The sequence below is a fragment of the Ahaetulla prasina genome, chromosome 6 (assembly GCF_028640845.1).
Source record: "Ahaetulla prasina isolate Xishuangbanna chromosome 6, ASM2864084v1, whole genome shotgun sequence".
NCBI classification, from domain to species: Eukaryota; Metazoa; Chordata; class Lepidosauria; order Squamata; family Colubridae; genus Ahaetulla; species Ahaetulla prasina.
In genome coordinates, this window is record NC_080544.1 from 52,142,369 (window position 1) to 52,170,338 (window position 27,970).

General features: G+C 38.7%; 1 protein-coding gene across 2 annotated transcripts; it reads right to left on the reverse strand.

Moving 5' to 3' along the window:
• Positions 1-1,093: 1,093 nt before the first annotated feature.
• Positions 1,094-12,059, reverse strand: ADRB1 (adrenoceptor beta 1). Of its 2 annotated transcripts, XR_009155788.1 has the most exons (3): positions 8,584-12,059; positions 2,899-3,064; positions 1,105-1,755 (listed from the first exon to the last, which is right to left on the reverse strand). XR_009155788.1 is itself a non-coding variant. In XM_058188792.1 (2 exons), exons 1-2 carry the CDS (start codon positions 9,877-9,879, stop codon positions 2,999-3,001), a joined length of 1,362 nt encoding a protein of 453 aa, XP_058044775.1. In that variant the 5' UTR covers positions 9,880-12,059; the 3' UTR covers positions 1,094-2,998. The 2 variants fall into 2 exon arrangements, 1 of the variants encoding a protein (XP_058044775.1); XM_058188792.1 differs by having other exon boundaries at positions 1,094-3,064.
• Positions 12,060-27,970: the final 15,911 nt, after the last annotated feature.

The window sequence follows — 27,970 nt, forward strand, 5'->3', positions numbered from 1 at the left end:
AAGACTAACTGCAGTTTTGTTTTCTCACATTAGTTGGGTAAACTGCTTCTGAAAGTGTAAAACACTTGTCAAAATGCCCCACTTACTCTTACAGGGGATGAAGGATTGTTGGATCAGACTAATCCAAACCACAGAGGCCAAATATATTTTCATGCTCATTTTGGCTTTACTTACATGGTGTCGGTATGAATAAAGAAACTGGCAAAAATACAGGGGATCATGCATTTAGCAATGACCAAACCCCCTGCTATTCTTCTTGTTCCCATTATCATTCCTGCCACGTGGAACATAACAGCCAAAGTGGACAAAGTATTTTTGAAGTCTCCTTTGGAATTAAGTTAAAGAAATAGGACATACAATTGGGGTCTAAAAGGAAGGGCTGGTAATAATAATTTTGACATAATTCTCAAGCTCATCACATATCCTATTAGAATAGGATGATCAGTGTGAATAGGTTAGGATGAAACAGAACCCATCCCCCTTGATTAGGAACTAAAAACATAGTTTGAGATAGAAAATATTCTTATTACAGAGTGCAGAACTATAATGAGCATATTTTTTACAAAGTTAGAGGCATTCCTTATTATAGATGCTTTGGATATTACAGTATTAATCCTTCTTCCTAAATGGAAGGAAATAGACAAGAAGACCTATTAAGGTCAACATATTTCGGCTGCTGTAATTGCTGGTTGTGATTTATTATTTTTTTTCTCTCTCGTCACTCTGTTAGTTATCCAAACTTCAATCCAAATGTATGTGATAATTTTGCACTTTTGACTACAGCTCCTTTGTTAATTTATGTCTGGTTTGCTTCAAAGAGAGATCTATCATGGATGTTTGGATTCTCTGCCTCACACTATTCCAGCTGTCCTGCAACTCTTTCTTGGGCATGCTTTTTCATTTTTTAAGAACACGCTGTACTGAAATAATAATCCAGAATAAAGTGTTTGCCAATAATCTTTCCATATTTCCTGTACACATGGAGACAAATGTGTGATAGAATCCATACATTTAATTGTATTTAGTTAACACTGCTTTGAAACTAATACTAGGCAAAGAAAATCAGCCTTAGCTGTATATGTAATACAGGGTATTAAGTTTATTAAGCCTCTGTAATTAAAAGCATAAACCCTAACTGGACTTTTGCAAATGTTACCTCACAGATGATAACAGGATTAAAGATGCAAGACTGTCTGCACTTACCTGGGAACAAACTCACAAAACCTCCATAGGATTGTGCTGTGAATTCATCTTAAGAACAGCTAGTGGGCTGCATTTTGCAGATAAGCATTTTAAAAGATACAGATTCACAGTTTAAATTCATTAATGGCCATTCTGAATCTTTGAGTAGGTTATAAACAAAACATTTAAGTTTAAAATAAACTCAAAGAATGTCACTACATTAGGGCATTATTTTTTTTCTTATTCAAAAGCCAGGGCAGAGTTTATCAAAAAGTGTTCAACAAACTCATAGCTAAACTAGGCTCATCTTCGTATATAAATTAGGTCATCATGATGAATTAGCAACAGGAAGGAAATGATGCATGTTTGTTAGAATATCAGTCAAAACTCCAACCAGATAGTCCTGCAAGAATGTGCATACTCTCCAATTATCTCACTTGCATTTGAGTTATGTACCCTTCCTTGAACAGTGTTCAGTGGTTAAGGATATGAGGATTCCTTATAAATTTATTTTCAAATAACTTATGTTCCATAGATGCCTTCCACATATTTTTCTTTCACAGCAAGATCAACCTAGTAAGGTAGGAAAAGATTGCTGGTTAACGCATAGCTTGAGTTAAAGCAGTGAACCTCATAGCCAAGTCAACAACTGAATTTTAGGTCACCCAATGTAATAGCCACTGCAGAAGATTAATTTATTTTTTCCAGGAATAGTGTACACTCTATATCAAACATGGTATTTATTAATCTCTGCATTACTCTTTGGTTTGTAACAAATGGTTTTTACACAATAGATTATATAAATCTGATTAATTCACTATTAGTTTGGATCCAAGTTATATCATTAGCTGACTGGGAAGCTATTCATGCAGATAGATATTGTGAGTTATGATGGATGAAAAATTAAGTGTGACAATGTTTACATGCACAAACCAATTCCAGAATATAGGTGAATCAGATTGGTAAGTGCCTATTCATAATCACACTTTCCCAAATTTTGTATTTATTTCAAATTTTTAAATTGTGCACAAATTTATATTCAACAAAATCAGAGATTCCAAAAAATCAAAAAACAAAACATAATTATTTCTTGCCATCATATACTTTCTCCATGGGTGAAATTTTCTGTTAATAGTTGGAACACCAGAATTGTATTTCCCAGAGCCAAGCCGTGTATTTGATGAATTAAAATGACTTTATTAAGAAGGGAACTTGAATTCTATGTTAAAAAAAAAGCCCTACAGCCTGGAATGTATTCAATGAAATTTACTCCAACATGACATAAGTACATAAAAAAGCCTTCAAGTTCAAAGTAAAGACTTTCCATGCCATACTATATTCCATTCCTATGTTACATTTATTGGATTGCATCATTAATCAATTAATCCACTGGAACTCGTATATTTAACGGACTAAATTCTCCTTAATAGACTAATAATCTTAATATTCATGAGTCATTTGGAAACTTAATAAAGTAAATGTAAACTTTCAAGAATTTAGATTTAGTACTGGGGAATTAGTCAAAAGTAGCACCAGGGATGGGGCATTTAATGGCCTTGTAGGTATCCCTGACTTACAAATTCCCAGCATGCTGCATGAGATTGGTGGGAATTATAGTTCAACAATGACTGCAGAGCCTCAAATTCCCCAATGCTGATTTAAATAATTTTCCATCACAGCAAAGCACATATTTTACTTAAATGACAAGTGACCTACCTTCACCCAATGTTGTTCATATTAGGCATCCTTAGACAAATGCAAGCCCATCCTTTTATAGACTCCATAATGGAGACTGTGATATGGCTTTGCATGGAAATTAATTTCTGGTGCTTTTATACTTCCTTCTTCTCAAATTGATGATAAACAAATTCCATGTAAGTATCTAAGCAAAGGGAAGGGGAAGGAAAGCATGTAACATTAAATGATGCTGAAAAGAGTTTAACAGCTGCCTTGAATGGTGACTTTTCTGATTAAGCTTCATCTTTTTTTAATTTTATTTTGTCACAATAATATACAGAAGCATCAACATAAAATATCTACATATCATATAAGCATATATATGAGCAAAAGTATGCAATAACTATATTAATTTGATATAATGAAAGGAAACAATAGGACAGGAACGGTAGGCACTTTTGTGCTCTTATGCACGCCCCTTATAGTCCTCTTAGGAATGGGGTGAGGTCAATCTCTACAGAGCTGTGAAGAAGAAAATATTACACAATAGATATGTAGGACATCAGGGCAAAATGAAAGATATCTAGTTCAGGCCACTTGGTGTTCAGCATTTCTGTAGACTTGAAGCATATAGCTAAACACCAAGCTATACTTAAGTCAATGCAAACATGGACCCAGATTGTTGGAGCAATATGCTGACTCTATAAACTGCTGAGTTTACAGACGGCTGTAAAAGCACTGTGAAGTGGTATACAAGTCTGTCTGGAAATATTTCCATATCACCTGTATGTGAAAAACTCTCACATCAAGGGAAAAGCCTAACCACAAAATGCACACGAGAACAGAATGATAGCTTGGTTGAAAAGTCCTTATTGAACTCCAGACATCATCAGGTGTAAGACAATGGAGAGTCGGTAGGTACACCCCTGGGATAAGCAACTTCCCCTGTTTCTATTCAGAAAGCAATAAATTTCTGATGCGCCTTCCAACAAAATGCATTTCTTCATGTGCGTTCGGTGATTGTGTTACAGATTTGTGTCATACTCCCTTCCTGGACATCTGAATTTGCTGTTAAAAATGGTATTAATACAGTGCAAAAAAGCATCACATGTAAACAAGCACAGAACCCACATAACTGTAGAAAAAGCTTTATTTTGGTAAGGATGGTATCTGATTATTAATTAATTTTTCTTTTTCTATACTACAGATACTGAAATATTATCTATAAACAATATTTCCTTACCTACAACATTTCCTTACCTATATTATAAACTTTTCAGAACTTTCTGCAATGGAAATGGCATTACAACCATCCAAGTCTAAATGAAGAGAGAGATTGTTCCACTCATGCACAGTGGCCTTTTGGTTTTCTACATCTGGTTTCATCCCAAAATAATTCTCTCAGTTCTGAAAGCTTGTAGCAATTTAAGATGAAAGACTCAGTTGGGTAGAAAAATTGGTCTCCAAACCACACCTTGTGGAACTATAGGCCCTATGTATCAACAGCTCCAAACTCAAGCTTCAACATAACTAAAATGCCCAGCCAGCAATATAAAAAGAATATTTTTGATTTCATTGAATTTTACCCCTCACAACAATTCTATCAACACTAATTATTTGGCTTTCAAAAGTTGAACTGTCTACTTCAGCCAATGTGCCTGTATACTTGAAAAGGATGGAAGGTTCCTCAGTGTGCAAAGACTTTCTTTTTGGACATGTCATCTATAGTAAATCTGTGGACATAAGTTTCAATAGATGTATCAAAAGTATGCATATTTGTATTGCTTCTTATCAAAGTACATGAAATAACTGGAAAAGCTTTTATTATCATTAATCACATTCTATATATCAGCAAAAAACAAGCTTCATTGGCATTTTGCCAGTGCAGTCTCCATAGTTACCAAAATCTATTTCTCTGGACCAACTCTGTGTATTTGCCTGTAAGTGTTGTGTGAATATCATAGCATCCCAAAACTTTGTAGTCAACACAAGTGACTCCAACCTGGCACTGAAGACAAATTCCAGGGTCAAACTTTGATACGTGTTAAGCTCTATCCATGGCATTGTGGTGGTACTCAGCCACTGCTGAGTGAGGCCCAGATTATTTAGTAGATTTAAAATAGTCTAAGGCAACTGATGAACACCATATCCTGTAGACTGCTTCCTTCAAAACCTGATATAGTTAGCACATGGAGCCGATGGACCATCCTTCAGTCAGGAAAAAAAAAGGAATTTTTGAATATTTTGACAATAATCTTCTCTTTCTTTCACAGTCCATTATTATCAATAAAAATCACTTCAGTTCTATCAGTTTCCTTCCCCCCACTATATTTTCATTTCAGTATTGAATGAAACTGAAAGCAGCATATTAACCCATGCCAAGAAGCATGATACAAAGCTCAAGCTACGCAACTTAATACATACCATAATGTGTTCCTAATATAATGGAAGACATAAGAATACTTAAAGCTATCCAGAGGAAAATCAAGACCAAAATGGAACCAACAAAAAAATAGGAACCAAGGGCCATCTATTATAAGAAGTAGACAGCACCAATGACATCTCTAGTCATCATACTCTCAACTCATAGCGTTGTGTCTACAATATTCTCAAAAGCACTGTGTGGAAATCTTTTAAATCAGCCTTCTCCACACCAATGACTTTCCAGCATGCTGTCATGACAAATTCTAGAATTTTCAGGCAGAATTCTGATTGGCTCTGCTGATTGGGAATTCTTATCTCAATGCTATTAGAGAGTAGCAGCCTGGGGAAGGCTAATGCAGTAGGCAGCATTCTGCTTTTTTAAAATAAATTGCACTATTGATCCAACATTTTTTTTTACCTGTCTTTCAAAGTTGAACCCAATCATAGTTAAAAAGTACAAGCAATTCTTTTATCCTGACTGGTGTGCTGTATAGTTTTAAAGAAACGTATTCAACATTGTCTAGATCTCAACAGATCATGAATTCAAGGCAACAATCAGCTGATGATAGGCTTCTATTTCTTTTCTCTGGAAATATTTTCTCTTCATAGTTAATAGTCATTAGACCATTTAGGTGGCAATGCTTTCTAATAGCATACAATTTCATTTGAGTTTCTGATGCTTTACTATTAATGAAAGTGGAAAAGTCCTGTCAGGAACCGTATCAATGAATAAGTATCTGAAATTGCAAGTTAATCAAACTAGTCTATTCAAAATGTTCATTAAACACAGTGACCACAATGCTGGTATTCACTCACTAGTGAACTTGAAATTCTGATGGCAATGGACGCATTTTTGAGGGAACAGTTTCTTAGTATCATGAGATTTAAGGTTAAAAAGCAATCTAAAATTATCACCCGCTTCTATTTAAAAATAGACAAACAAGTGGCAATAAATTAAGAAACTTCACTATAATTAGAGTTTGTCTTTCTCAACTGATTTCTATTTTAATGGGGATTTCTGTTTTATTGTACTGCAAATTTTCAAAAGAAGCACTGCAGTAAAGCAGAAAAGTCCTTATTCTGGACTGATTTAAAATCTTATTATGGATAATCATGTAGCTCAAGTATATCACTAGACATCTGTATGTTTTATTGTACACAAACAATGTATGGCTTGTGCAGTTAATAGTTCTCAAATGAAATCTACACTGTTTATGCACCTTCTCCAGCCATTTCATTCAGTTTTTCTTATTATCAGATTAAATTAAATTGATAAAAGGAACCTATCAAAAAAAAGTAGTCAATGTAATTATAGGCAAGCTGGAAATGATTTGCTTTTAGCCCTGGAATTTCAGGAGAAGTCAACAGTCTTCAGTGTAACAGGAATGCTGCCTTATTTGGTACAGCAAGCTTATTTTTTTAAAAGACAATTATGTCAGGAAAAGCCATTAAGTTCAACTCTATTGGTAACTTGATCTATATTTCCAGAAAAACAGTCACTGTTTTTAATCAAAAATGAATATAATTCCTGCACTTTTAAAGACACATTGTAAATACACTTGCTTGTGCTGCAGTGTTTTTATTGCACGTAGACCAATGACATACAGTAGTAAACGGCACCCAAAGAATATAAATACAATATAAAATGCATGTGCATACAGTCCCTTTCATACACAGACACACAGACACACAAATGCACAGAAGTAAAAATGGAGAAAGACAATGAAGCACTAAATTCACAAAAGGTTCACATGATTTTCTGGGAGTTAGAGAAGTTACTAATAGAAACTCTTGGATGTGAACATACTTACAGTACCTCCATTTAATCACATAATATTGTTTAAAAAATAACCATCAGCCAGCAGTAGAAAGCAAGTTGGAATCTACTTTGTTTTCCAGTGGGTTTGTCTATAAGAATGTGTGTGTTTGTGTGTGTGTGTGAGAGAGAGAGAGAGAGAGACAGACAGAGAGACAGAGAGAGAGAGAGAGACAAAGACTTACAGAGAGAACTTTGTTAATACTGTGCAAAAAGGAAAAAAAAATCTCATTCTTTTCAAATGTGCAGTCATATTTCTGGTGCTTGTAGCCAAATTTTCTCTTCTATTTTTCAATGTGAACAATTTGTCTATTAAGATACTTCCAACTCTATTTTTATTTTTTAAAAAAACCCTTAACTAGCAATACATAAATAAGCTGTTTAATATAAACACATTTTCCCTGTACAATATGCACAGCTTGAGGTAGATGTTTTATAGCCTTACTGCTGATGTCTCATATGATAAGAAAAGCGATATTCCCCACCCCTGACATCACTGGGCGAAAGGACCAAACCCAAGAGAAATTGGATCAAAACAAAATACTCTGCATTTGCAGTACTTCTGATGGATCTTCTTGGATATTAAGGAGCATGTAGGTTTTCAAGGCTACAAGCTAATGAGCACTTAGCTGTATACAGGAACAAGTTTCTTCAAACTTGCTTCCAACTAAACATGCATTGGATGATCAGACTGTGTAACAAAACTCATTAGAAAATGTTTCAATGGCTTATTCCAAAGAGATTTTAAATATGGTTTCTAAAGTTGTTTCCTGCCTGAAATTCACACTGATCTCAGGAAAGATAAACAGGTGGCCAGCACTTCTTTTTCTTTCAAGGACTGAATAAATTAAAAGCAAAACAAAAAACAAAAAAAAAGGCTACTTGTGCTACTGACAGACCCGATAATAGTAAAAACAACTAAGGGCGTTATCTCTAGCTCTAAAATTAAACTGTCAGCCAAGGGCTTCTTCCTATTTCCTTCAGTATCAGGCGAGCCTGCCTTGCTTTTCCATTAATGTTTGGCTGAACCCTTGCTACAAATTCAACTTTTCCTGAAACGTTTGTTATACAAATTCCTTGCAACTTGCTTTTGTTCCTTTCCTGGGACACCACTCCCTAGTTACCTAACCTCCCCACCGCCACCTGTGCAGCATACAATTCAAAAATAATAATCCAAATAACTAGGAAAATGAATAGTTTCCCTTTTTTCAGTCAGTCTCTTTTGTTTCCTTCCATTTGGATAAGAGGTATGCTGTATACAAGTCCACCTGCTTTGTACTTCAGGTAAATAATATCTTCTTCCAACTGAGAAAAGTCAGGCTGGAGTTTTGAATATTAGCCAGTCTCCTGATGTATTCCTTTAAGGGTTCCCTCCCTCCTATTTATTGTTTTGGTTCCCTTTCAACATTTTCCGTATGTTGCATTTGTAATATGCAACATACTCTCCCATTTCTTTTATCCCACTCACCACATGCCCTTTATACCTTAGACTCTGAATAGGAGATTTTACTGTTCCCTTCCTCCAAACTGGAGTCACTTCCATCCTGCATACCACCATTGTAATCAGACCACGTCCCTCCAAGAGTGCACGGAGCTGTATTTCCCAGGGTACTGATGAAACCTCCAGGGTAATGAGAGAGCTCTCCAGTGCTAGCATGCAACCTCCTGTCTGCTTTTCTAGGACAGCACAACATCCTTTTGAAGGCCTTACGAAAATCAGGGCTCCTGCAGTAAATGATGGGATTGAAGGCAGAGTTGGCGTAACCCAACCAGTTGAAGAATACAAAGAGCTGGTCCGGTACAAGACCTCTGTTAAAGACTTTGACTATATTGACCAGGAAAAACGGTAGCCAACAGAGAGTAAAAACCCCCATGATGATGCCCAAAGTTTTAAGAGCTTTTTGTTCCCTTATAGCTAGAATCCGGGATGTTTTTCTTCTATTAGTTTGGCCATTACCCAAGATAGGCAGGTGCTGGTGGACTGGATGCTGGTGCTGCTGATGATTATTGTAGAACCTGCCCTCACACCTATCAATCTTCTTCATCTGCTCCTTGGCTTCTCTGTAGACTCTAATGTAGACAAAAATCATAACAAAAAGAGGGATGTAGAAAGAGATGACAGAGGATGCAATAGCATATGCCCTGTTGGTGACAAAGTCACAGCAGCTGGGATTATCGTAGCAGTGCTGAGCCTCAGGGCCTTTATCTCTCCACCAATGCATCATGATGGGCAAGAAGGACACCAAGGCCGAAATGGCCCAGACAACACAGACGATGATCTTGGCACGTCTCTTCGTCATGAGGCTCTGGTAGCGGAAGGGCGAAGTAATGGCCAAATAACGGTCAATTGCAATGACGCACAGGGTCTCTATGCTTGCTGTCACACACAAGACATCCACCGAAATCCAGCATTCACATAGGAAGGAGCCCCAGAGCCAAGAGCCTCGCACTACTAGGGTGGCACCAAAGGACACCACCACGGAGCCCATCACCAAGTCAGCACAAGCCAGAGAGGTGATGAAGACGTTGGTGAGGGTTTGCAGCCGTTGCGTTCTCCCAATGGCCGCTATCACCAGACCGTTGCCCACCACAATGAAGGTCACCATCAAAGACATCAGAAGACTCATGCCCACCACCCACTGCTGGGACAACTCTTCCGTTTTCCAGCTGCCAGGTAGATCCAAGTCAGTGGAGAAGTTGAGAGCTCTCAGGCCAGCCTGAGCAGTCAAGTTCGTTCGGTTGGGAGGGCGATCCTCTAAGAAGAGCCATCCCTCTCCCATGGCTGTGCAGCGAGGCAAAGGGGTCAGCTTAGGGCATCCAGGCTGGAGGCATGAAGGTGAAGCGGATCCCTCTCCACGCCAGCGCCGTCGGAACGGCGACCGACTTGCTTCGAGGCTGCAGCATGTTTGCGAGCGCTCCTCCGGAGGGCTCCGGCGTCCAGGACACCTCCCCGCGGCCCGCGCGTCAGGCGCTCAGCAACCAATGGGCGGCCGGAGTAGCAGCCACCTCGTTACCTCCGGAGGGGGACTCGACTGGTGACCGAGGGGGCAGAGCGGCGGGACGTCCTTCTCAGAGAGGAGTTGCCGCTGCCGCTGCCGCTCTCAAGGAGCTTACGACCCCGCCGAGTTCCCGGGGAGCCCTTCGAGCGGTGTCTCCCCCTCCTCCGCCCTCCCGTCCGAGACTGAGCGGCGGGTTAGGGAGTTCAGAGGGAAGCCTTTTCAGAAGGGGCGCGGACAGGGTCTGCCTGCCGTCGGGCTTCCCACGGAGGACGGTCCCGTAGGTGGGGCGGCTCTCGGGCACGGGCGTGGAGCGGCCTCTTGGGTGTCCTTGGGGCATCTTCTGCTCCCGCAGGATCTCTCTTCCTGTCTAGGCAGGGTGGATTAATCAGCTTTTTGCACCCTCTCGTTGCTGAAACTAGACGAGCCGCAACACGCCGCGGCTTTTCCTGCCGTCTCTGGCCAGCGGAGCAGCCGCTCCGTAAGAAAATAGTGAGAACGTGGGGGAGAAGGAGGGGTGGCGTGGGAGAGGATGGGTATCGAGAGTGGGGGAGGGCAGCGGGCGTTCAAAGTTGCTGTTGCCTCTTCCTAACCCGCGCGTGACTCTCAGGAAAAAGAATCTTGTCGTCTTTTCCAGCCAGTAGAGCGGTGAGTTGGGTGGTAGTATGTTTGCGGGGCTGGAGAGGCGACTCATTTTCAATAATGTCCCGGATCATCTTTTCCACATTCCGCTATTTTTTTTCTGGGCTGAAGTACCAAACATAAACTTTCACCTTCCAGATCAGTTCGTGGAATGAGGCGATAGGAAAAGCAGTCCCAAGAGTTCTGAAGAGCTCCAAAACTTGTGCTGTGTGTTGGGTTGTTTCTTGCTTTACTAATCAACGATAGTCGAACGGTGAATTTTTGGGGGTTTTCCATTCAGGAACAACGCTCTGTTTACTTTTTCATCTTCTCCAAACTGATGTCTAGCAGGTGTGTTGGAGATGAAAGGAATTTTCCTCCACTTCCTCTGCCCTTATTTTTGCCAGCAGTTTTAGTTTTAGATTTGAAACTGGCTGTCCCAAACATTTCCCAAACATTTCACTGCCTGAGGCAATTGAAAGGACAATGGCTTTCTCCATTCCATGCACAGAAGCCAACAGCTGCTGTACAGGAAGTCCACACATAGGATAGAAGGAATGTAGATCGCTATTCCTTATTTATTTCTTAGGTGTGGCCCTTCCTCCTAAGGTCAAAGCATTTTTAATGGTGATTTCTTTTGATTCTGATCTTTGACAACAGGTTCTTGCAAAGCAGGCAGGGCTAAGAAATAGTAATTGGCTCCCAAATTACTAGTTGTCTTTAAGTAATTTAAGAATGGACTTGAACCTGAATCTCCCTAGTCCTAGGCCACTGCTCTAACTGATTGATAGCCATTCATCTCCTTATCTTCCATAGAATTAGGTTCCAAGTTGTTCCCTAGAAAGTTTTGCAGAAGACACGGTGTGGTGAGAAAGATCGTATTTTCTTTTCTTAGTCTTCTGACCACCTCATGTGGCTTATTATGATAGCACAATTTCCCAAATGAATAAAAAAGACATAACCTGAAGATAATTTTATACATGATACAATAAGCAAGAGAGTAAATGTAAAGATTGCATTATGAGTTAATAGCACAATATATAACATTGGAGTGGGAGAAAGAGGGTATAGCCAATTTAAGCCTGTTAAGCAGTATTCTGTCTGGTGCATGAATCGGAATAACCGCATCTGCATCTCACTTCCTCTTTGTTTGCACGCAACTAGGCTCCTAGAAAGACAGTAATATCCCAGTGATACAATGGTCTATTGAAAAGTTTACCAATGCCATGGGCTTAATTTCTTGCCCATTTCACATGCTACTCTTTTAATTGTTTAAAAGACCAAGTGTCCTCAAGGAAGCCCACAAAATAATGTAAAAAGTATATGTGTCAGTGTCAGTGTACATTCAGAAGTTACTGGAGAGAGAAGGGGTGGGGAGAGAGGGAGGGAGGGAGGGAGAGAGAGAGATGACAAATTTAAAAAACCCCAATTGTAGTCAGAATCTTGTATTTTCAAGCCTAGACAACAACCATATTCACAGATCTGTTAATAGAAAAATGTGTTTTATTTGATCTTGGTTCAATATGTAGAAATCCAGACCTTGATTTATAATTTGCTATTTTGCAAAAATACTGTCAGCTGTGCATTATTTAATAAACCACTTTATGGCTATATCCAATGTATAACTCTAATCATTGGCAAAAGAGAAAAATGTCACAATAAATTATCTTTTTCATCAGTCTCGGTTAGAACACCCTCAGAATAATAGAATTACATGTGAATGGAAAGTGAATGTACACCAGACTAATATGTTAATAATGAATTAATTGTTCTATATAGATGCCTCCTTAATTTCACTGCCATCCAGAATTCCCAGTATCCTGCTCTTATAACTTCCCCCTTTCCAAGTGAATACAGATGGCTGGGAGCCAAAGTAAATGAAATGTGTGACTATAGTTCCCATGGCTTATTTCTTTAAAAGAAGTCGCAAGAAAGAGAAATATCAAAACAGAGATCATGATACCAAAAAATATTTGTTTGAATTATTCTTTCCACACTGTGGCCTCAATAATAATACTGCTCCCTCTTCTAGATTCCTTTTTATTCCAGGATAACAGCTAACATTAGCATTGGTGGCAATTTTTCTCCTGGGGTAAATAATATCTGAATGGATGCTTTTAATTACAAAGATTGAAACACTGCACATAATAAGAAAATTATTTCTCCATCTGTCTTATTTCTTAGAATCCTAATGCAAGGCAAGGGATCTCTAATCCTTTGTCTGCTAACAAGCCAAGCTGGACTGGGTACCATGCTTGCCAGAGGTGGGTTTCAGCAGGTTCTGACCAGTTCTGGAGAACCGGAAGCGGAAATTTTGAGTAGCTCGGAGAACCAGTAGTAAAAATTCTAACTGGCCCCTCCTCCATCTATTCTCTGCCTCCCAAGTCCCAGCTGATAGGGAAGAAATGGAGATTTTGCAGTAACCTTCCTCTGGATTGGGGAGGGAATGGAGATTTTACAGTATCCTTCCCCAGGAGTGAGGTAGGAATGGAGATTTTACAGTGTCTTTCCCCTGCCACGTCCACCAAGCCACGCCCACCAAACCATGCCACGCCTACCAAGCCACACCCACAGAACCAGTAGTAAAAAAAATTGAAACCCACCACTGATGCTTGCCTTCTTTATTTTAAAAAAGTAAAGTAGATAGCATTTGTAGTTACTGTATCATGAGCTGTATCATGCCAACTTTGTGGACCCAGCTATTTTGAAAGTAAATATACAGGAAATATACAGGAAAAAATAGACATGTTTAAGGCCATGTAAAGAGTCTAGCATATTTTATTCTGAATCAGATCATTGGATTCTTTGCTGTTCTAGTTTTTTTTTAAATTCAGTTTCACAATACTTCAAACCCTTAAATTCTGCAGGTGATGTTTCCTACTTGGAAACATATACAGAATCAGGAAAAAGAAACATAACTGATCCTATCCCAGGCCCCCTTCTAGAAAGTCAGATATCGTTGTTAAGGTCAGGATGAAAATCTGAACTGTATCTCTATCTGAGGTGGGCAGGAAATACAGTTTTTGGCTGATGTGCAATTTCTCAGTAGAAGAAAAAAGAATCCAGGAATTCATGACTTCAGGTAATTCAAACTGAGTGCCTAAAAATGTGAGTCCTTCTAATAATAATAATAATAATAATTTAATTTGTATACCGCCCTTCTCCCGGAGGACTCAGGGCGGTGAACAGGCAGATAAAATAAAGACAATACATTCAATAAAAACAATATTATAAAAAACTTATTCCAATAGCCTAAATTTAAAATACAATACAAAATATAAAATAAACCCCAATAAAATCCATATTTAAAACCCTATTAAGCCAGTCCTGCTCGAAAGAATAGATATGTTTTAAGCTCATGAAAAGTCCGGAGGTCTGGAAGTTGTCAAGTCCTGGGGAAGCTCATTCCAGAGGGTAGGTGCCCCACAGAGAAGGCTCTCCCCTGGGGGTCGCCAGCCTGCATTGCCTGGCTGACGGCACCTGAGGAGGCCCTCTATGAGAGCGCATCGGTCGGTGGGAGGCATGTGGTAACAGAAGGCGGTCCCAAGATATCCCGGTCCTATGCCATGGGCGCTTTAAAGGTGGTAACCAACACCTTGAAGTGCACCCGAAAACCACAGGTAGCCAGTGCAGCCTGCGCAGGATCGGTGTTATATGGGAGCCACGAGTGGCTCCCTCTATCACCCGCGGCTGCATTCTGAACTAACTGAAGTCTCCGGGTGCACCTCAAGGGGAGCCCCATGTAGAGAGCGTTACAGTAGTCCAGGCGAGAAGTGACGAGGGCATGAGTGACCGTGCATAAGGCATCCCGGTCTAGAAAGGGGCGCAACTGGCGGACCAGGCGAACCTGGTAAAAAGCTCTCCTGGAGACGGTCGCCAAATGATCTTCAAAGGACAACCGTCCATCCAGGAGAACCCCCAAATTGCGCACCCTCTCCATTGGGGCCAATGATTCGCCTCCAACAGTCAGCCGCGGTTGCAGCTGACTGTACCGGGATGCCGGCATCCACAGCCACTCAGTCTTGGAGGGGTTGAGCTTGAGCCTGTTTCTCCCCATCCAGACCCGTACGGCCTCCACACACCGAGACAACACTTCAACAGCTTCTCAAGATCACATCCCTCTTAAGTTCTTGGTGTCAAGATGAGGAAGGGGGATGAATCTCTGAGGAGGGTTATTCCAGTCCTCCCATGCTTCTTGGGAAAGGGAATAGGCATCACAGGCCAGAATGACGAACAACTGTTTCCTCCACAGGCATCCTGGCTGTTACTTCTGGCAGTATTTCCACACATCTGGAGGACACCAGGTTCAAGGAATCTGGCTTAGATTCTAAAATCTCATGACAGAAATGATTCATTTGTCCTTTCTGTTTTTTCAGAAAAATTGATTTAAATTTGTAGTTTTTAGAATGGCTTATGATGCTGTTGATTTTTGAGTATTTTTTTAAATGGATAGGTTGATTAAATGTGTGAGAACATTTTGGGGATTGCATGAGCTGAAAAAGCATGTGTAATAATTATATATAAAATAATAAGATATTTGAAACTCTGATAACTACATTACAGTGGATTTAAATAACAATATATTATTTAGGGTTATTTAATATAAGGCACTATATAATAGTCCTCTCCAGTTGAATGAATCTCCAGATGTGTCAGCATCACAACTTCCAGAAATCTTTGGAGGGATTTTCCAGTGGCTGAGGAGCAAGCCAAGCATATCTGGAGGGTACCAGGTTATAAAAAACAAGATTATTTATTTTAAATATATTTATCCTACTTTTTCTAGTTTAAGCAGCCCTAAAATCATGTTAGTCTTATTTACACCACAAAGCAACTCAGACAGGAAAGTAATAGCCTTTAGGTTTACATCACAAAAGCACCAACCAAGATTACAATATTAGCAGGCATTTATAAGACCCAGTTTGAAGTATCATGAAATGTGCTATTCATTTTTGTAATGTTAATGTTGTACAATGGTAATAATGTTTCCATTTTATCAATGGCAGATAGATAGATAGATAGATAGATAGATAGATAGATAGATAGATAGATAGATAGATAGATAGATAGATAGATAGATAAAACAATTTAATTCCCTTCTCACCCCTATTGGTGGTATGCATTTTCCTCAGTCTTGAGTCCTCAACAATAGGCCTAGGATTGGAGGGTTTTGCCCAGGATGTTAGCCTTTCCTAGCATGCACTCTTCTGGACAGAGAACTCTGATGTTTTTCCTGGGATATGTTTTCCAAATTTTGGATTTCCCAGCCCCAAGTGACTACTATTACTGCACACACCTGAGCTTTGATTTAACCACACTGACGTCTTGCTCTCTGACAAACCTCTTTCCCCAGTAAGCTGGTGAACTTTGGCTTCCTGTTTTGTCTGAGGTCACTTGAGAGTCTCTGTGATGAAAGAGACCAAAAGAAAATGATAAGATCTATCCCACAAAGAATCCATTTTCAAGAAAGGTCTGCATCGCTGCCTGAATTCAGAAATCTGTTCTGCCTTTCTGGCAAGAGTATTTGAACGTCTGCTTTATCTGTCCTGCCTTATGAACCTTCTAAATGAAGTAGTCATTTCTATTTAAGTCCCATTTTTGTAGCCCTCGAGTGTCGTCTGACTGAAAATGAGTTAACATTGTTTTCTGTCATTTTGAGGTGGGAAATGCATAAGAATTATAATGTAAACTCTAATATAGGCATATCATAGTTAAGAAACAGAAACCGTCCAAACTCCCTTCCCTAATTTTGCCTCATATTATACATAATATGGCCTTCCATTCCATTTTACAGCCTCAATAGTCCCCTCCAAATGTAAAATATAGCCCTCCATTGAACTCTGAAAATCTTTATAGTAGATAAAACTAGCACTGTAAGTGGTATAATAACAGTTATACTGCCTCTACAGCAATTTTAGACACAGTGTTTTTAGGCACACTGTTATATTGCTCTATAGTTTGGAAGCCCCTTAATTTGTGATTAAGAATAGAACCCTGAGACACTTTTTAAACCCAAGATAGAATAACGGCATTTACCAAGTTAGCCATCGATGATTTACGAGACGAAACGCTATTGGTAAGGTACAAACATTTTTTAAGCCATGGAGTAGTGTATTTATTGTGGATTAGTGATCAGTGAATTTGTTACACCAAGCAGTTATGTTTTATTCAATACATTATAATGAAAGAAACCATGATTTAGCATTACATATGAATCTGATTGTTCTGAAATCGCCAATTGCCAATTTTGTTCTACAATTTGAGAAAGCTTCACACACAATGATAATTTTTCACATAGATGAAGTGATTTTACTAGTACATACATACTTTGTGTTAAGTTCTGGAAGTAACGAGGCTGGAGACCAGGGTAGTGACAACAGCTCTTTAATATAGGGTGAACCCAGCAACAGGCTGGGGAACAAACCTCTCCTTTTATACAGTTCTACGGACGGCTTCGTCCAATCAGCAACATGCTGATTTCCCGCTCAAATATTTAAAGGAACATACAAGAATACATAACACTCCTCCCCTCCCAGAAAACACTTTGCCTCTATTTGCATTTTATTTACATGTTATTTTTCGACGTAGTCACGCAAATAACCTGGGCGTCTCCTAGTTCTTTCAGACCTGCGCGGTTCAGTTCTGGGTGGTGTTTTGAGCTGTTCGGAGGGTCTATTTTCTCCTCCCAGCTCTTTCTCTAAGCCATCGGGCCCTGGATTATTGGCAAATTCTTTTCTTGGCCATCCGGCCTGGATTATTTTGTAATTTCCCTGTTGTTTCCCTCTGGAACCAGATGGCGTCGCTGGACCTCCGGGACCTCAGCTAAGTCTTGCGCCTCCCCCGGGTCATTGTCAGCTGTGGGTTCAAATAAGGAGGGGTCATAATTTATTTCTTGTGGCTTAAGTTGTTCAGTTATTCGTCTCCTTATCTGATCTATGTGGCGCCTCCATACTCGGTTGTCTTGTAATTCGACCAAGTATGACTTTGGGCCGGTTGCTTTTATTATTTGTCCCGCGAGCCAACTCGGGCCGTCCCCGTAGTTGCGGGCCCACACTCGGTCGCCTATGCCCAATTCCCTTGTTTTGTCTATTTCCCCCTTGTAACCCTCTGGTGTGTAATGGGGACTCAAGCGGTCAAGTGGGCACCGGAGTTTCCGTCCCATCAATAGTTCGGCTGGGCTTCTGCCTGTAGCAGTGCTTGGGGTTCTGTGCTGAACGGCCAGAAAGAAGTCTATCTTTGTTTGCCAGTCACCTGGCTTGAGCCTGGACAATGCCTCCTTAGCGCTCCGGACGGAACGCTCTGCAAGGCCATTCGACGCAGGGTGGAAGGGCGCAGAGAGGGCATGTCGGATGCCCTCCTCTGCCAAGTATTCTTTGAACTGGGCTGCCGTGAATTGCGGCCCGTTGTCGGACACCAGAGTGTCAGGCAACCCGTGGGTTGCGAATAAGTGGCGCAGGGCTGCGATTACTGCCTCGGCCGTAGTGGATTTCATTAGTATGATCTCCAACCATTTAGAGAATGCGTCGACAACCACTAGAAAAGTTTCGCCATGGAAAGGGCCACCAAAATCAAAGTGGATTCTTGACCAGGGCCCTTGGGGTTTTCCCATTCCTGACTGGGGCCGTTGGTGGTAGAGGTCTGGACTCTTGGCAAGCCTGGCATTTCCCTACCCTCTCAGCAATCTCTGAATCCATGAGTGGCCACCACACATAGCTTCTTGCTAGCCCCTTCATCCTTACGATCCCTGGGTGGCCCTCGTGGAGGAGGTCCAGTACCTTTCCCTTAATTTATCGGGATTACCACGATCACCCCATAACAGGCACCCCTTGAGCCGAGAGCTCATCCCTTTTAACAAATTCTTTGAACCGTTCGCCCGGCGCAGCGGCCACCCTCTTGTACCCAACCGGTACAGTCCTTAACATAATGTCGGTATGATGCCGAGCCACTTCCTTAGATGTGACTGGGCCAGAGTCAAGAGTCAATAAGCAGGATGGGCGTCCCGGCGTGGGGTCTTGATCGCCCCTGGTAGTGGGCATCGGCTTAACGCGTCTGCATGCCCACTTCTTTCCTGGTCGATGCTGCAGCTTATGCGAATAAGCGGCTAAGAAAATAGTCCATCGGGTCAAGCGTGGCGAAAGTGCCACAGGCGTTGGGCGATCGCCAGCCAGTATCCCTAGTAGCGGTCTGTGGTCAGTCACGATTTCAAAATCCGCCCAAAGACATATTCGTGGAATTTTTAACCCCTGACACAATGGCTAGTGCTTCTTTATCTAATTGGCTGTAGTTCCTCTCTGGGAGGACATCGTTCTAGAGTAAAAGCTATAGGGGCTTCTGTGCCGTTTGAAGTCTATGGCTGAGTACAGCCCCACCCCATAAGGGAGGCATCGCAGACCAGCACTAGGGGCAATGAGTTGTGATATTGGATGAGCAGGCTATCACTTGAGAGCAGGTTCTTTACTGCTGGCAGTATTTCCACACATCTGGAGGACACCAGGTTCAAGGAATCTGGCTTAGATTCTAAAATCTCATGACAGAAATGATTCATTTGTCCTTTCTGTTTTTTCAGAAAAATTGATTTAAATTTGTAGTTTTTAGAATGGCTTATGATGCTGTTGATTTTTGAGTATTTTTTTAAATGGATAGGTTGATTAAATGTGTGAGAACATTTTGGGGATTGCATGAGCTGAAAAAGCATGTGTAATAATTATATATAAAATAATAAGATATTTGAAACTCTGATAACTACATTACAGTGGATTTAAATAACAATATATTATTTAGGGTTATTTAATATAAGGCACTATATAATAGTCCTCTCCAGTTGAATGAATCTCCAGATGTGTCAGCATCACAACTTCCAGAAATCTTTGGAGGGATTTTTTTATTTTTATTTATTTATCAAATTTATATACCATTTATTTTCCAGTGGCTGAGGAGCAAGCCAAGCATATCTGGAGGGTACCAGGTTATAAAAAACAAGATTATTTATTTTAAATATATTTATCCTACTTTTTCTAGTTTAAGCAGCCCTAAAATCATGTTAGTCTTATTTACACCACAAAGTAACTCAGACAGGAAAGTAATAGCCTTTAGGTTTACATCACAAAAGCACCAACCAAGATTACAATATTAGCAGGCATTTATAAGACCCAGTTTGAAGTATCATGAAATGTGCTATTCATTTTTGTAATGTTAATGTTGTACAATGGTAATAATGTTTCCATTTTATCAATGGCAGATAGATAGATAGATAGATAGATAGATAGATAGATAGATAGATAGATAGATAGATAGATAGATAGATAGATAGATAAAACAATTTAATTCCCTTCTCACCCCTATTGGTGGTATGCATTTTCCTCAGTCTTGAGTCCTCAACAATAGGCCTAGGATTGGAGGGTTTTGCCCAGGATGTTAGCCTTTCCTAGCATGCACTCTTCTGGACAGATAACTCTGATGTTTTTCCTGGGATATGTTTTCCAAATTTTGGATTTCCCAGCCCCAAGTGACTACTATTACTGCACACACCTGAGCTTTGATTTAACCACACTGACGTCTTGCTCTCTGACAAACCTCTTTCTCCAGTAAGCTGGTGAACTTTGGCTTCCTGTTTTGTCTGAGGTCACTTGAGAGTCTCTGTGATGAAAGAGACCAAAAGAAAATGATAAGATCTATCCCACAAAGAATCCATTTTCAAGAAAGGTCTGCATCGCTGCCTGAATTCAGAAATCTGTTCTGCCTTTCTGGCAAGAGTATTTGAACGTCTGCTTTATCTGTCCTGCCTTATGAACCTTCTAAATGAAGTAGTCATTTCTATTTAAGTCCCATTTTTGTAGCCCTCGGAGTGTCGTCTGACTGAAAATGAGTTAACATTGTTTTCTGTCATTTTGAGGTGGGAAATGCATAAGAATTATAATGTAAACTCTAATATAGGCATATCATAGTTAAGAAACAGAAACCGTCCAAACTCCCTTCCCTAATTTTGCCTCATATTATACATAATATGGCCTTCCATTTCATTTTACAGCCTCAATAGTCCCCTCCAAATGTAAAATATAGCCCTCCATTGAACTCTGAAAATCTTTATAGTAGATAAAACTAGCACTGTAAGTGGTATAATAACAGTTATACTGCCTCTACAGCAATTTTAGACACAGTGTTTTTAGGCACACTGTTATATTGCTCTATAGTTTGGAAGCCCCTTAATTTGTGATTAAGAATAGAACCTGAGACACTTTTTAAACCCAAGATAGAATAACGGCATTTACCAAGTTAGCCATCGATGATTTACGAGACGAAACGCTATTGGTAAGGTACAAACATTTTTTAAGCCATGGAGTAGTGTATTTATTGTGGATTAGTGATCAGTGAATTTGTTACACCAAGCAGTTATGTTTTATTCAATACATTATAATGAAAGAAACCATGATTTAGCATTACATATGAATCTGATTGTTCTGAAATCGCCAATTGCCAATTTTGTTCTACAATTTGAGAAAGCTTCACACACAATGATAATTTTTCACATAGATGAAGTGATTTTACTAGTACATACATACTTTGTGCTGGTTGTGTGCTATAGAAGTTATTTGGGAGGATAATGGTTAAAGAATGCATATAGAAGCTTTTGTAATTTGTAGCCCACTTCATTAGATGCCTCAGATGAAGTAGATTCTATTCTATAAAAGTTGAGACTAATTTTCTAACTTATTTAGGTTCTGCAAGACTTTTTTTTTTGTTTCTAACAGCATTAAAAAAATTACACAGGCTATTTACTTTTTGGTAAGAGACACAAACACACACTGTTAATTTCATCAGCCAAAATTACTTGCTTGTTAATATCCATCTGGAACACTTGTCATTTTAGCTAGATATGAAATGTGAAACATTAGCTTGTCACATCACATAATAAGGTAAAACAGATACTACCTTTTGCAAACACGAAACAAAAACAGACTGCTTTGAAGTCAAGAGGATATTTTCTGTAAAGGATATAAGAAGGAGCTCAAGCAGATCCACTTAGTGTAAATTATTACAAATGGAAAAAAACAAAACAAAATGGAAGAACAGAATTAAACACAATAAAGATTGTCTTGAGTCTCACTGTATTATATCACCATAGCACTCGATTTTTTTCTCTACAAAAATTCTTATGGATTGCCCATAAGGATCTTTCAATAAACTTTAATCTGGGGAAAAGTTCCTGTCTGAAAAATCTGTTAAAATCTGTAAATAAGGAATATGAAGGAATGCATCAAAGATAGAAAGGGATTATGGGATTGTACTAGCTAAACTGGAAGCAACAGGTGTCAGCCACACCTTTGGCAACGTTAGATTGCTGGGCTGCATCTTTTCCTGTTATGTGTTGCCGCTGTGTTTGTTCCTATAGGCTCCTACCCATTCTGTACACAAACAGGCATGCATCCTACTGACAAACACTTTTTGGCATGTATGTATCCTTTCAAATATGTGGCAGATTAGAGAGTGAGAATACAACTCTGTTTTACCAAATACATATTTGTTATTTTTAATTAGGACTCGCTGTATGTCGATATGTTTAACCTTGCACTCACCTAGACACCTCCATTATTGAGAATCGGCCAGAGTTTTAATGTTTTTAATGGAAAATAATAGGGTTTAAAAATTTATATCCTCTAATTGGGTTCGCCCATTAATAATGGTATAATCTTACCATTAATTTCTGGTGCCTAATTCCACTATTCTAAGCTTTTTAGTTGAAAGAATTAACATATATTAGCACATAATTCAGATATGAATGAGAATGAGGTGATATATATGATATATTCATAAATAATAAGAATTAGTTGGTAGTACCAAATCCTAGGGAATAGATGATGGTTGCATCTTGTCAGTGTATCAGCCTCTCCACATTGAATGCAAATCCCATTTATTTTCTGATTATGTATCTCTCCCAATACTCTTTTTCTCTGTTTTTTATTACTGTAATCACAGCTTCAGTGCACTGCCAAGTATAAGGGTGCTGTTAGTTTTACTTGTAGCATGCTGCTAGGCAAAAAATAAGTATATAAAAAGAGGCTACATGGGATTAAGATGACAATAACAAATCAAATTGCCTTGTGAAATTAACTACCAGGAGAAGGTGACTTGAATCTGTCCTTTCCCTCCTTCCCTCCCTCCCTCCCTCTTTCACTCCCTCCCTACATACATACATACATCTTAAAAACATGGCATCAAGGCAGTGTACTTGTGAAGACTCATTGATAGAAAATTGTATTTTCTTTAAAAGAACAACCAGATATAGCAGAAGGACCCAAGAGCTACCATGCTATTATTTATCAAAACACAAGGGGAATTTCTAATATTGATCTTACACAAGCAGAAGGTCTTTATGCTGTATTGTTTCTCAGATATTTGTGAGTAGCAACTGCATTTGTGAGTAGCAATCTCCCTATGCCTACTGTAAATCTCTCTTATCATGGTAGATTCTGCTACAAAGGTGAACATATTTGGGGAAATTCTTTAATTCAAACCTTGAAGCTAGCTTTACGATGCAAAGTATAGCAATTGCAGATGAAACCAATTGCTACTCCCTCTTTAAATGCTTTCAGACCTGTTAGTTCCTAATTAGTTTCCACTGTTGAGTTCTCTTTACTGTTAGGAAGTTTGTCTAATATTTAACCAAAATCTGCTTCTCTGGAGTTTCTACTTACAACGGCATGTTGTTGGTAGACCTGTTTTAACTAAAAGAGTTTGGAACCCAAGTTCATCATCTGTTTCTGTAAACACGACTTTAAATCTCCTTCAAATGATTGTAAACTCCCAAGGCTGTCACTGGATGATAACATGCAAGAGGGTCTCAAAGGGCACGTAGGAAGGAACTGAAAGATTTATTTCAAGTTGCTTACCGACTCCCAAACTGATTAAAGTGAAATCCCTCTGGTGCACAAAGCAACAAAACAAATAAGTACATCAAATCCCAAACCAACAACAAAAATTTCACAGTGAAAAATGAACCTGTCAACATCTCATTTATTTCTTCAAACTGAGACCAACCCAGTAGCTGAAAAGATGGCTTCTAAGACATTGAGCCAAGGTTTAAATCAGTGCACCTGCTCTGCTAAGCTTTTGCTTTGCCAGACCTTAATAAAATCTGCTTTTTTCGCTCATGTGTTTTTCTTTTAAAAATGTCTTCATGAAATTTGACCTTGACCCAGTAATCCATCCTGAGGCCACTAGGAATGAACACATCAAAACTGGCATCAATCTTTCCTTGTCTGTTTATGTATTTATAACCATAATAGTATTATCCAAAGTTCATGTTTGCCAGTGAATAACAATAGCCAGATTTCTTGTTTTGCACATTACATTTATAATCATAAGGATTACACCATTTAAGATATCCAAGCCTAGAAATTACAAACCAGCATCAGTTTTCTAGGACCATATATCCTTTAAATACTTCTTCAGAAAAGAGGAACTCAAAGCTATGAGTCAAATGACTTTCTTTGTCTCAAAATGTTTCTACCTGCCTAATATGTGACCATAAAATATCATAGTACAAAAATACTATAGAACAGATTTACTATAAACAGTATATCTGTGGTTATAAAACGACATGCTTATCCATCAGCCTAGTTCAATAATATTCTTAACCATTCACACTACAGCTTTTCAAAAGTGAGAATGAGCATATGTATAATCTTAGCAATAAAATGCTACAATAGTTTAATGTGGTGTAGAATAACGTTGCAGATTAAGTAGTAAGTAGAAATGAAAGAAAGAAATCCGAAAGCAAAAAATCTAAAATGCAATAAATTGATCTACTAATAATTTAATTGAAAAATTATATAACTAATTGTTCTTTGAAATAATTCTACTGTTGAGCGGTTTATAGCAAATTGATCAAAATAAGATTGAAAAGAATCCCATTCAAGTTTTCCTTTCCATGTATTAGAACAGAACAAGGTTGCACATTTTAGCTTCCCTGTGGTTGTGTCCTTTCTGGTGTGTTCCTTGTTTCCTAACAGTAAAAATACTGTAGCAAAACATAACACAAATTGTGAATCTTCTTGCCAAGAATCATAAGTATGTGATACATCTGAGATACTTTAAACTCTTGAAATGATGATTTCAACATGATTTCATAACAATTTGAAGGGAAGTGTGGTGTCATGGTTAAGAGACTGGACTGCCAGCAGAGGAATCCACATTCTAGTCTACTTTTGTTACAGAATATAACTTGGATGACTTTGAGCCGGTTGTTCTCTCAGCCCAATTCAACTTTTTTGTGGGGGGAAAATGAAGAAATACTAATACTAATACAAAAAGTATTTTTGGATTTGAGACAGAACATGTAATATGATTGTTCTCAGGATTAGAATGTACAAAGGATATAACAGGAGATGAGGAAAGATTTAGAAAAAAGATGTTGGTAAATATTTCCTTTTTCTAGATTTCTATATTACTATATATAGTAATATAGAAATAAATACTATAATCTATGTTATAGGGAAGCCCATGCAATCACCTGTCATGAAATTACTCCATATTTGTTGAATTACAATTTACCTTAAACCTAGTGATGCTAACAGAGTTCATGAATCATTTTTGTAACATGCAAAAGCAACTAATTGAAGCAAATCTGTCAACATTGGAAAGATCCAAGATATCTGAGTTCAATATTGTGTCTATTTAGCCAACTCTAATCATTAAAAAGATAACAAGATTTTGGTACATTTGTAGTACAATAGTTTTTATCCTCAACTGTGATATAAAAATATAAAAGTCACAAAGAATTTAACAATGTCCTATTCTTACCTATAGTTTGGATCTATGTAGCATTTTAAACAACAAGTTGCTTTTATTCCTTTTTATTCTTTTCTGTTATTTTCTGTTCTATATGTCTCCTATACTGGAAATCAACAATAATAGAACTACTTAGAATAGTGATTTTCAAATAACTGTTGACACAACAAGCGAAATACCTATCTGTATCAGAGCATAGCTCACTCTTAACAACCATGTCAGTTTCCAACTTTTTTTCAGTAAAATTATAATATAGAGAGCAATCTTTGTGATCTGGGGCCCCTCAAGGCATGATAAACAATAACTTCCACCATCTTTCACAAAAAATAAGTTGCTTTACTTGCTGAAGAAAATTGTCCAGAATTAAAGCCATAGTTATAGATCCAAAGTCAGGCATTTGATGCCTTCTAGATGTATTTATCTTGTATTTCTACAATCCCTAACTAGCACAATCACTGACTGCTATGTAGTGATCTCAGGAATTTAAATCCTACATACTTGAAAGCTATGTTGGGAAAATTGGTGTAGACAATAATAAGCTGTAATAAATAACTCATATTTGTTTTCATTTTGTAGTAGTTTTGTGATATGCTGAAAGTAGGAAGATTCTCAGTCATCCAGGTCATGGTTGTCCCAAAGGTGCTTTTTTAAGAACTGAGAAGCTTCTTCGATGAGAAGAGAAACATTTTCAAAGAAAAACTAAGAACGGTCATTTGTCTTTTGAAAAGTACTGATGGGACAACCATGACTGGATGATTGAGAATCTCCATAGAATAGTCAGACATATGGCAACTGAGTCTACGGAAGGAATGGGGATGTGGCAAACAGCTCAGACTCTCCCTAGTTTTTTGAAGGGGGATAGATGCTCTTTCAGACTTGTAAGATTCTATTAACATATGTTTACAATAAAATTATTTTACTTCTGTGTGTGCTTCAGAGGTGGGTTTCAGCAGGTTCTGACCAGTTCTGGAGAACAGGTAGCGGAAATTTTGAGTAGTTCGGAGAACCGGTAGTAAAAATTCTGACTGGCCCCGCCCCCATCTATTCTCTGCCTCCCGAGTCCCAGCTGATTGGAAGGAAGTGGGGATTTTGCAGTAACCTTCCCCTGGAGTGGGGTCGGAATGGAGATTTTACAGTATCTTTCCCCTGCCACGCCCACCAAGCCACACCCACAGAAGTGGTAGTAAAAAACTTTGAAACCCACCACTGGTATTCTTATAAAATAAATACTTCTGTTTGTGCTTATTATCTGGACTACCTCCCAAAGCTGAAAGGATCAGCACTCAAGGAAGTTGCTAGAGGTTTAAGGTAAATTTTCAGTCATCTTTAAGACAAACAAATTCTGGCAAATATTTTTGTGGCTGCAATCCATTTTACCAGATGCAATAGATAATTCCATCTATAATTTATTTGAATTTATTGTTCCAGTGTTATCCTAGATCCAAAAAAAATAGGACTTTGGACAAATGGTTCTTTCTGATGTTCATCATATCATTATACAGAAGATACTGTGCTATACTGGTTTTTTCTTATTCTGTTTCATGACTCAAGAAAATAGATTTATAGTATACAAATTCATTTTAGCTTCAAAACAACTCTGTAAATTAAATTAGTTTGATAGGCAGGGGCATTGTTTACACTGCCAAAATAGACCAGAGTGCCTTGCCGTTTAAAAAATCTCACTGTGTTAAGGGCCATATTGGGTCATTTGGAGTGAAAATGTGTGGGATGAAGCTGAGAAATGGTTAGGATATTTTTCACAGTCCTATTTCAGTATAGAAAGATGGCTCAAATAAATTCCTAAAACTCATTCTTATTCAGTACATATAAGTATCTGTTCTGCATTTATATGCTGCCTGTTGCTGCTTTTTTGAGGGATAACTCTAACTCATTATTAGGACAAAAAGGACAAGAATTTTTTAATACTAGGTTTTCCTACAAAACAAAGAAAAAAATGACTCTTGTTCTAAGTATCATAGCACAAGTACATAGCACATAGCACATAGCACATAGCACATAGCACATAGCACAAAAGAACTGATGTAGTTCCCATTTTCAAAAAAGGAAAAAAAACAGATCCAGGAAACTACAGACCTACCAGGGAAGATTCTGGAAAAGATAATCAAGCAACGAATCACCGAACACCTAGAAGCAAACAAAATAATAAACAAAAGCCAACATTGGTTTGTCAAAAACAGATCACGCCAGACTAATCTTGCATTTTTTGACAAAGTAGCAAAATTAGTGGACCGGAGGAATGCTGTTGATATAATTTACTTGGACTTCAGTAAAGCATTTGATAAAGTAGACCGTAACCTACTACTAGATAAAGTAGAAAAATGTGGGTTAGACAGCACCACCACCAGATGGATTCGTAACTAGCTGACCAACCGCACTCAACGTGTAGTCCTCAATGGAACTACATCCACATGGAGGGAAGTATGCAGTGGAGTACCCCAAGGCTCTG